We start from the raw sequence: 16,467 nt of genomic DNA on the forward strand, positions 1-16,467 counted from the left end.
TTGCAGTGAGGATCAATTTCAAGACCTTGCTACTAACCTTTAAGGGACTTAACGGATCAGCCCCACAATACATACAGGACATGATAAAATCCTACAAGCCTGCAACAGTGCTGCGCTCTGCTGCCTCAAGTTGCCGAAATACAAGGGCAGCATCTCTCGCACCCACCTCTTCCCAGTACTGGCTCCACACTGGTGGAATGAGCTTCCTGTCGAGATTCGGACAACAGACTCCCTGGAGGCCTTCGAGAAAAAGCTTAAAACTCATCTGTTCAAGCTCTGTCTGTAGTCTATCTTGCCCCCATATATGTCTTTCTATCCTATCAATTATTATGTTCAAAAAACAAAAAAAAAAAAAAAAAAAAAAAAAAAAAAAACTCCACACTAAAAAACTGCCCCCCCCCCCCTTCTACAATAAGATACACCTGATGTCAGGATGTCAGATTAGGATCATCTCCAGGTGAAGTGAAGCCATGTGACATTTTAACTTGCGGTTTTGTTCTTTGGCACTGTGTCCACTGCTGTAGGGCTTTTGAGGCTTTGCCCATCTCCCCTGGACATAGGGTGTTCTTCCAGTTGCTGTGGTTGGCTCCACTAATGTCAGTTCATCTCCGAAATCGACAATGGTGTTATCAGGGCAGCCAGAGAAAGCAAATGATCATGACGGTCTCTTTGGAAGGAGGAAGTTGCCCAGAGGCAACATCGAGATAGAGGTGAACAGGCACCTCCAACCAAAGGCACCAGTCCCTGGAGCACTGAACTGTTACAAAGCTCTTCAAATTGAACTTCTCAGTAGAAAAACTGGTGGACCTGACTTTTATTCTTGAAATGGATTGAAAGCAGTGAAAAATCTGTATGACAAGTGCAGTTTTTGCTTGCCACAGAGCAGTTGTGAAGTACCCCACTTCAACAGCTAGGATATATTCCTTTGCACAGAGGTACAGCTGATGTCAGGTCTGAATCAGGAACAGCTACAGTTTTTGTTTTCATTTTCTTACATCCCTCAGTTGTTACGAATATGTACTATAATATGTGCATTTGAAATCAAGTTGACAGAAGGCAAGATGGCGGCTTGACAAGAAATCTGTGAACTGATCAACACAGACGGTCTGAAGATGGATCTGTTTTGTTGTCCACTTCATGTATTCCACTTTATCCACCCAATTGTCTTGAAAGAGCTCCTAGGAAAGTTTTCGAAATCTTCAGATGGTGGGCAGGTTTCAGTCTTTCTTAAATGGCAAGCTCCATCAGCAGGAGAACAAATGATTATACATATACAGTGCAGTGGTGGCTGGTGAGCTGGAAACAGGGGAGGCTGAAACATTACCTTTAAATCTATCATTACTTTCAACCTGTTCCCCTTTATCCTCCTTGATTAATAAAACAAATAATTCACAGAATAATTGACACCAATCACGTACATGGAGTAAATGCTTATGTTCGCGAAACAGCGCAGATTGTCTGTAGTTTGTGTGCTTGCGAAGGCTACAACGTGAGACTGTTTAATTAACAAGGATGGCATTTATCGATTTAAATTACATTAAATGCTCATGACACATCACAGCTGTTGTGAGGTCTGTGTTCTAAACATAATTATTCATTGCACTCAACCTAACCTAAAAGTTTATTCTCAGTAATTTAAATCGATCCAACTAAATTTAGCTCCATTTTGTAATTTGAATTTCGTAACACGAGAAAGCTATAATGTGAAACATTTAAGAGAAAGCTTTGGGATTACTTGCCACTTAATTGTTCAAATTGCCATCCTTGTTAAGCTTTGAGGTATGTTTGGGGTCACTATCCCACTGCAGTATGAATCCTTCTCCACAAAGATGCAAACCAGAGGGTACAGCATGTCTCTGAAGAATGGAGTGGTAGTTCTCCTTGGTTGGGGTGTAGTCAATTCGATGTAGGTGTCCAACCCCAGAGTAGGCAAAACACCCCCAGACTTGAATATTCCCACCACCATGTTTCATTGTCGGTTTGATACACTGCGGTAACATTCTCTCTTGTTTGTACATACACCCCTCTATTACTGCCATAAATCTCAAACTTGGATTCATCAGTAAATAGGACTTTTTCCAGTCATCCACTGTGAAATGCTGGTATTTCTTAGCCCACCCCAAGTGTTTGGCCTTGTTTCCCCTCCTGAGAAGTGGTTTAGAAACTGCTACTCGTCCTCTGAGACCACTACAAGACAGCTTTCTTTTGACAGTACTTTTGCTGACTGGAGTCTTGCGTTCTTTATTTAGGAAATTCTGTATCTGTGATAAAGTTGCTTTTATATCTCTCAGGGAACTAAGCTTGATGTATTGATCTTCTGATGGTGTGGTCACTTTTGGCCTGCCTGATCGTGCTTTGGATACAACTGATGCAGTTTCTGCAAAGCCTTTTAGAGCTCAATGCACTGCTCCCTTAGAAACCTTTAGTCTAGCCATGATTTGACGCTGAGAAAGCCCCTCTTTGCTTAGAATAACAATTTGACGTCTGACACTCTCACTTAGTTCTGACGCCATCTTTCCCACTATCACAATGCTACTTAGTAAGCAATGATCTGCTGGAAACTTGAGGCACAGCCATATATATACATAATATAATATACATTATAACAGGTGAACACTGGCTGCAAGTTGAGTTACTTGAACAAGCCTCTGATGAGTAGATCAAATCCACTTGAGTGTCATCTGAACGCATGCTTCAATGGAAAGGATACAACTCAAGGAAATCTGACCTTTTGTACAAAGTAGTTAAGCTGGTCAATGCTCCAAAATTGCTTAAATTTGATTGCTGACCTAGAAATAGTGCAGAACCTTAAATTTTTCTTCTTCATTTTACATGACATAACTTCTTGTGTTTTTAAATGTTTCTGAATCCTTTTTTGATTATTCCCAGGTTCACGTGAAAACATTAGAGATTTTCAATGTGGTCTCAGACTTTTGGACCCCACTAATAATTTAAAATTTATATACCTTTATTTTATATATATACTATATATTATATACTCACATCACAATATATTAAAATTATTGGCATAAATACAAAATACCTGCAAAATATATGTATCTGTGCTTTTACTATTCCCATAATCTAGCTATGATGATTAATGTTTGCTAACCTTAGATAACTAATCTACCTAGGTTAGTTGCCTCAGATAGCTGAGGTAAAACTGCTTATTGTTTGCTTGAAATGTTTTATTTTTTCATAAAAAGAGATGTGTTGAGGTTTTGTCCTTAGCTTCCTTTACTTTCAACATAAACTCATATTTTATGGGGGAAAAGCTGAGTATTTCATCCAAAGCTGATCTGTGTAACAGAGCTGCACTGATTCTGAATAACACAGTTAGCCCTGTAGCAGCTGTCTCGTAGTTCACTGGATGAGCACAGCCTCCCTGTCAATAGTGAATGAGCAGAGCTGGGCGGAGCTTCTGAACGCTCTAACATGGTCATCTATGGTCATCTGTACGCTCTAGCATGGTCGGCCCTCTCATCATCAGGCAGTTTGAAAGGCTGATCTCCAATCATATAATTTGAACATGTATCAGCTGATAATGATCAGTGGGCGATCCATTGGTGCACATCCTCCCACAAGTAATATGCACAACTTTATCACCTTTACTGTCAATATAATAGATTACCCACAGAAAGATATCAATGCGTGTTGTCCTGTTTGAAATAACTGTTTTTGTACGTCTGTTACTTATGTTGCATTATTCACCGAGGTGTACTGATGAAATAATATGTTGAATTAAAACACAGTCCATTACATACAGTGGAAGAACAAGCAATAAACCAGATGCTAATGTTAAAGGCATCACAGAGGACAGTCCACCTCCATTCGTAAAACATGCACTGTCATCGTCCTGACAGTTCTCTGGCTTTTTCGAATTTGGAAAACATGGCAAAATTTCCTTGTGTACTTGTGTTTGGCTCTTGTAAGATAACACCTCTGAGAGGCGGAAACCTAAATATTTGGCCACAACAGCCTCAGTCAGGGTCCACCAGTTCAGTCAGTATGCTGCTTTCAAAGGAAGAGCAAAGTAGCTTCCTCTTTCAGAGAGGCTGCTGTAGCGACAGTACCTCTTTCTGCTGCCGCTCCAGTTCCCTCATGCGTATATCCCTGGCTTCAGCCCTCGCCGCCCGCTTCGCCGCTAGTCGTGCCTCAGCCTGTGGGACAAAAAACAAAGTTCATCTCATCGCTCTTCATTTGATATATTGCTAACAAGTTAATGTGGTTAATGTTATAATGTACCAATATATAATAATAAATCAAGAAAAGTTTAAGTCAACATTTGTCAGATCGCCTCCTAACCAGCACAACATCAGCACGAACAAGGTCAGTGGAACCTTTATTATGAGGCGTGTAATTCAGCCCTATGCTCCAGCACACCGATTTTACCTACAAAGTGCAGCGTAAGTCAGGGATGAGAAGACCATTCCACCTTAAAGAGGGTTCATTCTGTAGGGATCCAGGTACCCTTCAGGAGACAATCATACTGTACAAATTCCTCAAACAGCCTGAACTGATTCTTATTTCTCCATCATGCAAATAAAACTGAAACTGCAGAATATCACTGTCACATGAATCAGCTTATCAGAGGTGGCTTTTCGTTGTCAAACTACACTTACACTATATGGCCAAAAGTATGTGGACACCTCTCCTAATTATTGAGTTCAGGTGTTTCAGCCACACCGATTATTAACAGGTGCATAAAAATCAAGCACAGAGCCATGCAATCTCCATAAACAAACCTTGGAAGCAGAATGGGTCGTACTGGAGATCTCACTTAAATGTGGCACTGTCGTAGGATGCCATCTTTGCCACATGTCAGGTCGCAAAATTTCTGCCCTGCTAGATCTGCCCCGGTCAACTGTAAGTGCTGTTATTGTCAAGTGGAAGCGTCTAGGAGCAACAACAGCTCAGTCACGAAGCAGTGGACCACACAAAAGAGAGAGGCTGCCTAGTGCTGAAGCGCGCAGCACATAAAAACTGCCTATCCTCTGTTGAATCACTCATATAGAGTTCCAAACTGTCTCTGGCTGCAACATCAGCACAAGAACTGTGCGTCAGGAGCTTCATGAAATGGGTTTCCATTAGGGGTGGACGGTATAAACGGTATAGGAAGTACACCGGCATGAATTTGTCCTACGGTATGGATTTTGACTACACCGTGCTGACCGGTAGAGCCCTCACAAATCTAGGTGTAACTTCATCGAAAAGACATGATACTAAATGTCTAACTTTTATCTACATACACAAATCTTTTCTGACCTGACAGTGATTAATCTTTTCTGAGGCATTAAAATATTGTCGTCCGGGACACCGTGAGCCCAGCGGCTGTATATAGCTTACGGGACACCGCGAGTTTGCGCTACTGTCAGACGCGCACCCATTCTCTCTCTCACACACACACACACACACACACACACACACACACACACACACACACACACACACACAAAGCAGTAGTCTAACCTCACAATGTAGCCTACATACAACAATGTCACAAAACCCTTCAAAACTCCTATGTCCCACTATAATGGCCACCCATTAAAAGTCTATTTGCATGTTATTTTCTTTTAATAATAACGTGTTATTCTCTTTCCATTACTCTTGAATTATGCTATGCATTGTGTGTGCTATCAGTTGATTATATTGTATAATGAAGATGGATAGGACGTCCTCACAGGCGAAATGCTAGGGATGAGGGGAAATTAGTGTGCGCATGCAGGTGAACATAACGATCAGGCTCACGATTCTTAGCTGCTGGAATAAACTTTTCTTGTGGATTATTCTCGGTCGGCAGATGTGGGTGGCTGCAGAAGGATTGCTTTGATCTTGTTCATTAGAGTGGTGAGATTGCACGTTACTTCTTTTTTAAACGCGACTTCTCGCTCCTTCTTCGTCACAAACTTTGACTTTGTCTTTGACTTTCTTGATTAACTTTATTCATATTTGAACTATTTCTATTGCTTGCTGGACATTAAGACTCTCGTAATTTGAGGGTTTTGGGGTACTTTATCACGTTTATAAATGTATATTTTGGTGTTAATCTAACGTTGGCTTGTGTGTAGACTAAAGTTGAATGTGCACCCGTCCGCCGAGATGTGATTAATTGATTCGCCTACCTCAATACACCGTGGGGTTATATTATCATCTCCGATTGTTTCGATAGGCTGCAAACACACATATACACCATAAAACTTCCAATAAATTCTTTGCTTAAATTACTTAACTTTACCAGCGTTTATTGGAGACTCAGCGGTAATAAGAGACCTGCATTTATTTCACCTAAAGCCCTCTGGCTTACATTTACATTTATTCATTTGGCAGACGCTTTTATCCAAAGCGACTTACATAGGTTACAATTGTTTTACAATGTTATCCATTTATACAGCTGGATATTTACTGAGGCGACTGTGGGTTAAGTACCTTGCCCAAGGGTACAGCAGCAGTGTCCCAGCGGGGATTGAACCGGCAACCTTCCGGTTACGAGCCCTGCTCCTTAACCACTATGCTACACTGCCGCCCACTTCTGCAAGTTCTTGGTAGCTAAACTCAGAGCCGGCCCTTGGCGTAGGTGGTATAGGCAAATGCTATGGGCCGTCCATCCATAGGGGCGCCCCAAATGAGGAAAGAAAAAAAAAATCTAAATTTTTAAACTTTTTCTACTTTCTACTAATACTATTTTAATACTATTATTTCGAATTGTCAAAAAAAGCCCACAACAACTTAACTACTTAGCCTATTTTCTGGGTAGCCCACAGCATCCCCCCAGCGCAAGCCCCCCCCCCCCCCCCCCCCTCCCCCCCCACCCACCCCCGGAATTACCCGATTGTGGGATAGGCGAGGGCGAGTTATTTGAGCAAGTGACCATGAAACATGATACATCAGTAGCAGTAGGCTAACATCAGTAGCGTAATCATGTCAAAAAGACCAAAAAGCCCTCTAGTGCCCAGGGAAGAAAAAGAAGACAAGAGGAGGAAAAACAGGAAGCAGACAGAGGTAATGTGATGAATGAATAGTTTATCTATCGCATAGTAATACTACTTACCATTGGAGCAGAGTGTCACTAGCTTACTTTGGATGATAGTAACGTTTGCTAATTTAATAAATAAATAAGAGTTAACGTCAGTTACTCCCACCTTAAATTCATAGGGAAAGTTGGAAAGACTATTCAGGTGTTCGGGGAATAACCTACAACATAATTTTGAGAAATACACTGTGTGCAAATATACAAGTGTGCTGCACGAACCATCCACTGTCTGCCTCAAGAAACCAGGCATACATTTTATTAACATCAACAGCAACACCACAAACCTGAAACAATATTACATGTTAATAAACATGAACATCCATTTCTACATGTTTATGAATAAACATAAACATGTAGAAAGTAAAAAATTACAGTCCCAAACGAGTGTTGTTATTGGACCCTCGATATGCACCATGCCAGTACTCAGAGCGATTACCCAGCAGCAAACAATCGTATCAGCATTTTCCAACACCGTGCCTTACGACAAAAAAATGAAAAAACACAAAGACATCACAAATGCAACTGCATATTGCATTGCAAAAGACATGTTTCCCATTAGCACTGTCGAAAATGAGGTATTCAAGAAGCTTAGCAGCTGTCACAGGGCAGCTTTAAAACCTGAGACTGTAGACAGACTTGTCTTTCTTGCCCATAACTTGTAGGGTAGTGGCTTTGCTTGTTTAAAACCTGTACAGAAGATACTGACCACAGTTACAAAATGTTTCAACCCATCTTTACAAAGGGTTTGGAATGCTGACCAGAATTAAGATTTCTTTGTCTATTTATTGTTTTATTTATTGACATTATCCTTTAAAACACTTTTGCAGTCTGAGTCTTCTTACATATGTACTGTATCACACTGCAGCACTTAATTTTTCTGTTTAGATATTTATTTTGTTGAGGAAAAAGGACTGAAAAAGGATTTTACTTAATTTTACTCTTTAATTTTATTTTGATGTTGAAAAAAAGTTTTATCATTATAATTGTTCTGAATGTTCTACTTCAGATTTGTGAAATGTTCTGCTGTTTGGCAAGTGTTTGTCATGTTCTGACCATAAAGAATAGTTTAAAACCACAATAAACCGTGGTGGAATTGGCTGCGATGCAAGGGGCACCAGCTAAAATCTTATCTAGGGCACCATATTGGTCAGGGCCAGCTCTGGCTGAACTTCACCGAAATTCACCATGTTTTTTCTTTTCCAGAGTAGCCTACTTAAACATTATACAGCGCTCTTTGGTAGCAACTCAAACAGGAATCACTAATAAAGTAAGTTAAACACTGTCATTGCACGATGATGGGAGAGCACAGCCTGCAAGAATAGCAATATCACTGTGAATTTAGGCTACCATGATCCGAAAGACAGCTTGTTTTGTTCGTTTATGTTTAATCTAATTCGTGAACAGATGAACACACATAAGACAAATTGAATTCACTAAAACAACCTCATTTAGCCTAATGTAAAAAATTATTTGTTTGTGTTATTTTGTTTTTTAGCCACAAAAACTAAATAGGACTACTGTAAGCATTTTAACCCACTGTTCTGTTATTTTATAGTCACGAAAAATAAATATAATTTTCCCACGCATTTATTTGAGGCAGGTGTTTATTTCACCAAAAGGGTCGCGCATACCAGCGATTATAAGAGACCTGCCTTTATTGGAGACTCAACTATTATTGGTTTTACGGTAAGTTTTACGGTATACACCAATGAGCCAAAACATTATGACCACTACCAGGTGAACCGAATATCACTGACCATCTCCAAACATGGGCACATGTCAATGTCTGGGTAGATTAGATGGTAAGCGAAGAATCAGTTCTTGTAGTCAACGTGTTGGATGCAGGAGAAATGTGCAGAAGTAAGGACCTGAGCAACTTTGACAAGGGCTAAATTGCTATGGCCCGACGACTGGGTCAGAGCATCTCTGAAATGGCAAGGCTTGTGGGGTGCTCCGGTCAGCAGTGGCGAGTACCTAATGACAGTGGTTCGAGAAGGGACAAACCACAAACCGGTGACAGGGTGTTGAGTGCCCAAGGCTCCTCAATGCGTGAGGGCAACAAAGGTTTTGTATTTTTAGGGGACAAGCACTGAAAGTGCTAGGCACCTATTGATATTGTTAGAATTTTTCACTATTAATATACTTTCCGCAATGGGAGTCTATGGCAGTCCATAGAACCCCTTGGTGGATTTTTATGAAATTTGGCACACTCAGAGAACAGTCCCAGCTGTCCACTCACCAATTTTGGGGTCAGCAAATCAAGCCTTTTCGCGCCACCATCAGGTCAAAGTTCAGGTAACATTTTTGGTCATAACTCCTTACCCAGTTGGAATTCAAAATTCTTTTTTCCTAGATTCCATAGGTCAAGCCGAGTCCAACGCACCTATTGCCGTCAAAGTCCGCCATTTTGAATTTTTTGAAAAACCTACTTTACTAGTGCTAGACAGTTGTTCCTATCACCACCAAATTTGGTATGCATCATCTACAGAGGGTTCTGACCAAAAGTTATTCAAAGAATTTTGCTAGGGCAAACAATATGGCCACTGTCGTCCAATGAAATTCCATGGTGCAGACATCAAAACAGGAAGTGAGCCATATGTCAGCAATGGCTGGCTGGAGTCACACCAAATTGGTATACTTTATTGCCAGGAGGAATAAGGGTACCCACCAAGTTTCATGAAATTTGGCCAAATGGGGGCACTATATCAGAAAAACATTCAAATGCCTATCACTTTGGAACCAAAGCAGATTCAACCAAATTTCTTGTGCATCATCACAGTAAAGGACCCTAGCTGGGAAATTATGAACCCTCTGTGTCTGCCATTTTGTTTTTCGGCCATTTTGGTATTATCGTTTTTTTCTAATGATTTTCTATGGCACGCCATAGAAGCCCTAGGTGCATTTTGGTGGAATCTGGCACTCTCATAGAGCACAGTCCAAGGTATCCAGGCACCAAATTTGGGGTCAATCATTCCCTGTAGCACCACAAACAGGCCAAATTTCAGAGTACATTTTTACTTATAACTTTTGAACCATTTAGTGTGAGTGTAAGAGTGGGTGTCAATGTGTCTGTTCATCCTGTGATGGACTGGTGTCTTGTTCAGGAGTTGTTCTGATTAGTTGTCTACCTGGTGGCCCTGTGGTGCTTGGCCCCTTCATTGCTGCTTGCAGCTATATTTTTCTACTTATTATTGCAGTTCTGCACTATAAATGTTCTTAGAATAGGCTACCTCTGTACTATGTAAAATATGTCCTCATAATACAGTTAAGAATACAGTAAGAGTTGCCATACAGTTGCCATACCAGTGCTTTACTTCTTCAGAAGCATTTTTATTGAAATTTTAAGAAAAACAAATATACCGTGATATGTACCATTACCGTCCCTTCTTCAAATTATACTGTAATATATAATAATATAAATTTTAGGCCATACCGCCCAGCCCTTGTTTCCATGGCCAAGCAGCTGCACACAAGCCCAACATCACTATGCGCAATGCCAAGTGACGGCAAAGCACGCCACCACTGGACTCTGGAGCAGTGGAAACACATTCTCTGGAGTGATGAATCATGCTTCGCTATCTGGCAGTCTGATGGATGAATCCGGGTTTGGCAGATGCAAGGAGAGCGCTACCTACCAGAATGCACAGTGCCTACTGTAAAGTTTGGTGGAGAAGGGATTATGATCTTGGGCTAGGGGTGCAATGAATAATCGACGTAGTCGACTAAAATCGATGACCAAATTAGTTGCCAACAAATTTAATTGTCGATTAATTGGTGACATCATTGCATGTGTTTTTTTCATGCTGACTTGGAATGGTCAGACATATAGCCTAAGCTACGTTGCTTTACTGGAGTGAACAACAGAGATGGTGACACCTTGATGGCAACAACCAAAGACCTCAAAAGTGTGGCATTTCACTCTTAACCCTTTCGCACGCAACTTATTTTTTATGCTATGTAGCACGCGTGTTACGTTACATGGTTTGTTATGTTTTCATTAGTGTTATTAGGCTTCTCATAGTTTTCAGTTAGCATTTGCTATATTTAATGTTAAATCGCTGTTTCATCAGTTAAAAATAGCTAGAATTTTTCCAATCTAGTTTTCTAATAGCAACGGCTAATCACACCGGTGTGACTGTACGCGCAAAAGGGTTAACTCTGCCCAGAAAGTTGTAAACTGCAACATTTGCAAACCTGAGCTTGCCTGGCATGGGAGCACATCAGTTATGCTCGAGCATCTGTTGGTGGCCCGTTGGCTCTCTGGATGATGAAGACTTGTCTCCTTAAGTTAGTTAACATTAGCTATGCTAGCTAGCCAATGTTAAAAGCCATGTTACTTCACGTTATGAGCTGTAACGTTTTCTCTTTTGAAATACATTTTTTCTTGATCAATAAATTATTAATGACGTGGTACATACAGTGTAGCAAATAATAACCTATTACTCACAATGACCCTGTTCACATTCCAAATGTGCCCTAACTTTACAATGTTAAACCAGCGCCCGTCTGCTATTTAGAAATTCTCTGCTTAAATGTTGCATCATTGTCATGGCGACCTTTATGGCTGGAGACAGTGTTGCTGCCGAGTGCACAAGTTCAAAATCTGATACTTTCTAAATTGCGAAAGATTTCTACAACTTGTGTCTATGCGTGCATGCCCAATGTGGGTTGCATTCAAATTAATTCGAATGAGTTATGGGTTTGTTGGATCTCGTAATGCTACCATGGATGGCTTCCTTCAAAGGAAGCAGACTTGTACACCCCAGCAAGCAACTGCCGTCACTGAATTAATCCTAGTAACATTCATTAAAAGACATTATTGAATGAAGTTCTCATCCTTATTGTTAGTTAGCATATGCCTAAAACAACCTAAAGCTAAATTTAAAAGCTGATAGATAAATATGAGTCATTGAGTAATTGTGTGATTCATAATCCGAATAGTCGATTATTCGTTTCAATAATCAATAGATTATTCGACTATCAAAATAGTCATTAGGCAGCTCTATCTGGGGCTGTTTTTCAGGGTTTGGGCCTTTAGTTCCAGTGAAGGGTAACATTAATGCTACAGCATACAAAGACATTTTAGACAATTGTATGCTTCCAATTTTGTGGCAACAGTTTGGGGAAGGCCCTTTCCTGTTCCAGCATGACTGTGCCCCTGTGCACAAAGCAACGTCCGTAAAGACATGGTTTGACGAGTTTGGTGTGGAGGAACTCCAGTGGCCTGCACAGAGCCCTGACCTCAACCCCATTGAACACCTTTGGGATGAACTAGAACCCCGACTGCAAGCCAGGCCTTCTCGTCCAACATCAGTGCCAGACCTCACAAATGCTCTTTTGTCTGAATGGGCATAAATTCGCACAGACACACTCCCAACATCTTGTGGAAAGCCTTCCCAGAAAAATGGAGGCTGTTATAGCTGTAGGGGGATGGAGGGGGAAGGGGCAAATCCATATTAATGTTCGGAATGGGATGTCTAATAAGCTCATACAGGTGTGATGGTCAGGTGTCCATACACTTTTGGCCATATAGTGTATATTACTCTGAATGAGTAGGACACAGATCCTTTGTTGCTCATATGTTTTTGTGAACATTTTTTATGACTTTCACTATTATCTATTTGGTAAACATGGAGATGGTGGTCCACAAATAAGGCCACCATATATGTGTTTACCATTGTATCAATCATATCATGTTCAGCAGTGCATGCTGGCTAATGCCTAACAGCAGCACACTGGGCAAGGCAATGCTGCAACACCTGAGCCAGAAAGTGATAGCATCAGGAGGTTAAATGGTAGGAGGAAGCCAGCTGCAGTCTGAATAGACGAGTCATGCATTAATGCACCATGTTGCCATGGCTTTTATTTCTGATAAACATCCCAGAGCTGCGGGCAATTCCAAAGCTTTGTCTGAGCTATGTTTCAGAAACTCCTTGCTCATACCTGTGAAGAATGTTGAAGTGTGCACTAGAAAATGTCATGGAATGACTCATCTGCTCAGTAGAGAGCCACATATTATGCAACTTGTACAGTTCATCAGTTTAACAAAATTATACCTTCCATACTGCTAGGGAAATTATCAATGGCAAAGTACACTGAAAGGCAGTTGTTTCACTGGAGATGGGGTGTCTTTTTTTACATTACATTGGAAACACTGACGGTGTAAAGATGAAATGGTTTTGTGAACATCATGTGTTGTTTCATTTTAGTTTGATTTAGAAACTGGACTAAAGCCAAACTATTAGCATGCACCTAGCTCACGTTTAGATTAAGGGGATCACTGATAAAATGTCTGGTGCTGGAAAAGGCAGATTTTGATATCCTTTTTAATTTGGGATCACCAGCTCTGCACCAGGCTTATGTCTTCAGACAGGAGACAACTGCAATCCTCTGGGAAAAGAATAGCCTTTAGGACACAGCCAAGGGCTTTCTTTACACCGGATGTAGCAGACTGTATCACAGCAAAGCAAACACTGACTGGAGAATACACATACATATACCAGCTTCACTCCCTGTGGGATTTTTGCAGGCACCTCACGGACAGATGAGGAAACCCCTTCCCCATGCTCACCCCTACCCCTGGTAGAGTGAACATAAACATGTTCCACCATTGTGGGCTCAGCTTTTCGACCGTTTTTTTCCCTCCAACATCTATAAATGAAAAGCTGTGGATAATTTAGTTTTGCATGCAGACACATTTACAACATCAAATTTACCCGACCTAAACTCTTTGAAGTAAAATTTTTATTTTTCTTGGAGCAGCCTCATAGAAGTAAAAGGTGGCACACTGGCACTTGAACAGAGCTCCTGCAGAATGGAGTTAGTGTCTAATGCTCCAATAGCACCAGCCCTGGCCTGCTAACTGCTAACATTACTTGAACACAGACAGTGTCTGTGCTCTCTCTCTACTTCACATCGGATTTGAAAGAAAAAATTCTTTATTGGGCCTTGCAGGGAAAACTGTGTATGACACCAACCCCGTTCGGTGTGTATGGTCACCCGGCAGAGACAGTTTAGAGTGTCATCCCACAGCAACAGGAGACATGCTCTGAGACCATGCTCACCTACATGCATAGTTATGCTCCACGATCAGTCCACTTGCTGAGGCTTGGAGAGAAGTTCATTTTACAAAGCTAATTAAAGCGTAATACCCCCACCCCAAACCCAGCACTCTCAGGGAAGCCCCAGGTCTCCTTACAATATTCATCCTTCACTCCACAGCTTGTCCACACCACACAGCTTTTAAACACAATGGCCACACAACACACTGGCCCACTGTCCTCACCACACAGCTATGCCTGATTGGTCTCTTTGGTGATAGCCTTTCCTTCATTTTTTTGTTTACTACCCTTACCCCCATTTCAAATGCATAGACAAGAGGCCATCCACACCAGCACAAAACAGGAAATATATGCACAGCAATGAAGAAAGAAAGAAATGAAGAAGCCACAGAAGCACTGGAACAACTAAATCATTGTCTCAAAACGAGCTGGAAATAAACCAAAAACAAAGGCTATCAAAAGGTTTTCATTTTTAGCCACAATCTCATGAGAACATACACCTAAGAGTGTTAAAAAAAAAACACTAATCCTTGTGTTGTGTTCATTTAATGTTACCTACTTTTGTGTTCCTGGTCAAAAATGACCAACCGATTATAGCTGTTTATAAATCCCTTATTATTCATATTTACCAGTAGATGTTGCATTACATCTTTTTATCAACTTTATTTCTAGTAATTATGACAGGTTTTGTATTTCAATTTGCAATGTTAGGCCAGTAGGCCTCATTGACCTGAGCTTGTACAACACGTATTGAGTAAAAGTAGCATTATTTATCGATTATTTTGACTATAGTAAATCACAGAAGAAACATATTGTGCTATTTATCACAGACTATTTTGTTTTAATGTTTAACCAAGAAATTTGTTTTGAAACCCTTTCAGCTTTTTAAAAAGTGACACAAACTAACATCTGTGGTGTTCCCAGTCAAATCTGACTGTTGTCACTTTATTAGTAAAGAAAGGACATAGGCTTTTATGCCATCAACCCAAGGTATGGCATATCTTGTTGTTCAGTGCAGTCTTCCTTTCCTCTCAGGTGGGGATGAAGACCAGGACAAATTCCCATTCTTCAACCAGAATCTATCAGCAACCTCAACAAGACATTATCAATTGATTGCTCCTCATCAGTTGTGCTTGGTCTGGATCATAGTCAGTGTTGTCTTCAACTTCTGACACATCTTCTTATGATGCACTTTTATCCTGGACTTTCCCCTCCTCACCAGTGCCAGGATCAAAGATGTGGTCAAGAGCCTCACATACAGTGTATTGTTTGGACATTGTGGTCCCACATAGTGAATGGTGAGCAACGCCCTAAGGAAGCTTTATATATCTGAGCTGCGGGAAAGGTTCTCTATATTGTTGAAAAACTGTTGTTGTTTGCTCGAGTATCAAAATTTCCACAACACATACTCATAATATTTTGTGTGAAAGTTGTGGTTTCTGTGGGGGAAAGATTCTATTGGGGAAAGGCTCCAGAGTTGCCAGGGAAACCAAAGAAGGGTGTGTGTATATGCGTGTGTCTGTGCATGCACACATTCACATATGGGGTTAGGGAGTGGCAGTGTGTCCATCTGATGGATGGACATGCTCCTGAACTCTCAATTTATCTCTTTTTCTTACTTGTAGCCTCACCCATTAATTTCCAATGGCCGGTCATTTTTGACCAGGAACATCACAGATGAACAACAGTTAAATAAAAACCCCAAAATTTTATGAAAATGATGTAAATTTATTTTGTGTTTTCAGATGGCCTGTGTGGACAATGTCACAGAGCGTAATTCTAATCAGATGAAATAAACTACAATTTTTATGTCTGAAAATTGTAAATTGGTCAAATTTAACCGGAACACAAAAGGAGGGTTAAAAGCTTGAACCCAAAATAATAGAATTCCTTTCTTAACCCAGAACATAATCAAGCCCTATAGCAGGCATGGAAGAGGAATCCCAGGAAACAGTTCTGTGTTGAGTAGGAACCAGGACCTGTCGCAGTACTGCCTACTGTCCTGAAGTGCACTAAGCTGGAACACAGCTATGCACCGACCAGCAGAGCACACCACTCACCTCCTCTGGCACTGCCTCTGCCTCTCAGTTCATACATAAGCCCATCCAAAGACTGGCAAAACACCAGCGCCACAGCGCAAGAGAGGCTCAAACACACATGTCCCACTCTCCCTCACTCAGCAGTTAGCGCCCTTTATTCTGCATCTCACTTGTAACATCACACTGCTTATTTAAGATCGTGCACTTAGAGAGCAAGCCCTGTGGGATGGACAAATTACATATCTATTCCCCTCGTGTTGGCCAATAATTGTTCACTCATCTTAAGCAACTGCTGATCCTCATCTGTCCACATCAGCTGACATGTGGTGAGTGTTCT

At 41.0% G+C, this 16,467-nt stretch overlaps 1 protein-coding gene across 9 annotated transcripts in view; it reads right to left on the minus strand.

Moving 5' to 3' along the window:
• The window catches only part of lrrfip2 (leucine rich repeat (in FLII) interacting protein 2), a 75,846-nt gene that overhangs the window by 34,822 nt on the left and 24,557 nt on the right, over positions 1-16,467 (minus strand). For all 9 annotated transcript variants that reach the window (XM_036539697.1, XM_036539695.1, XM_036539696.1 and 6 more), the window contains exon 3: positions 4,074-4,160. In XM_036539697.1, the coding sequence (XP_036395590.1) occupies positions 4,074-4,160 (87 nt within the window). The remainder of the gene's footprint in view (positions 1-4,073; positions 4,161-16,467) is intronic.

The sequence above is a fragment of the Megalops cyprinoides genome, chromosome 10 (assembly GCF_013368585.1).
Source record: "Megalops cyprinoides isolate fMegCyp1 chromosome 10, fMegCyp1.pri, whole genome shotgun sequence".
Classification (NCBI taxonomy): Eukaryota; Metazoa; Chordata; class Actinopteri; order Elopiformes; family Megalopidae; genus Megalops; species Megalops cyprinoides.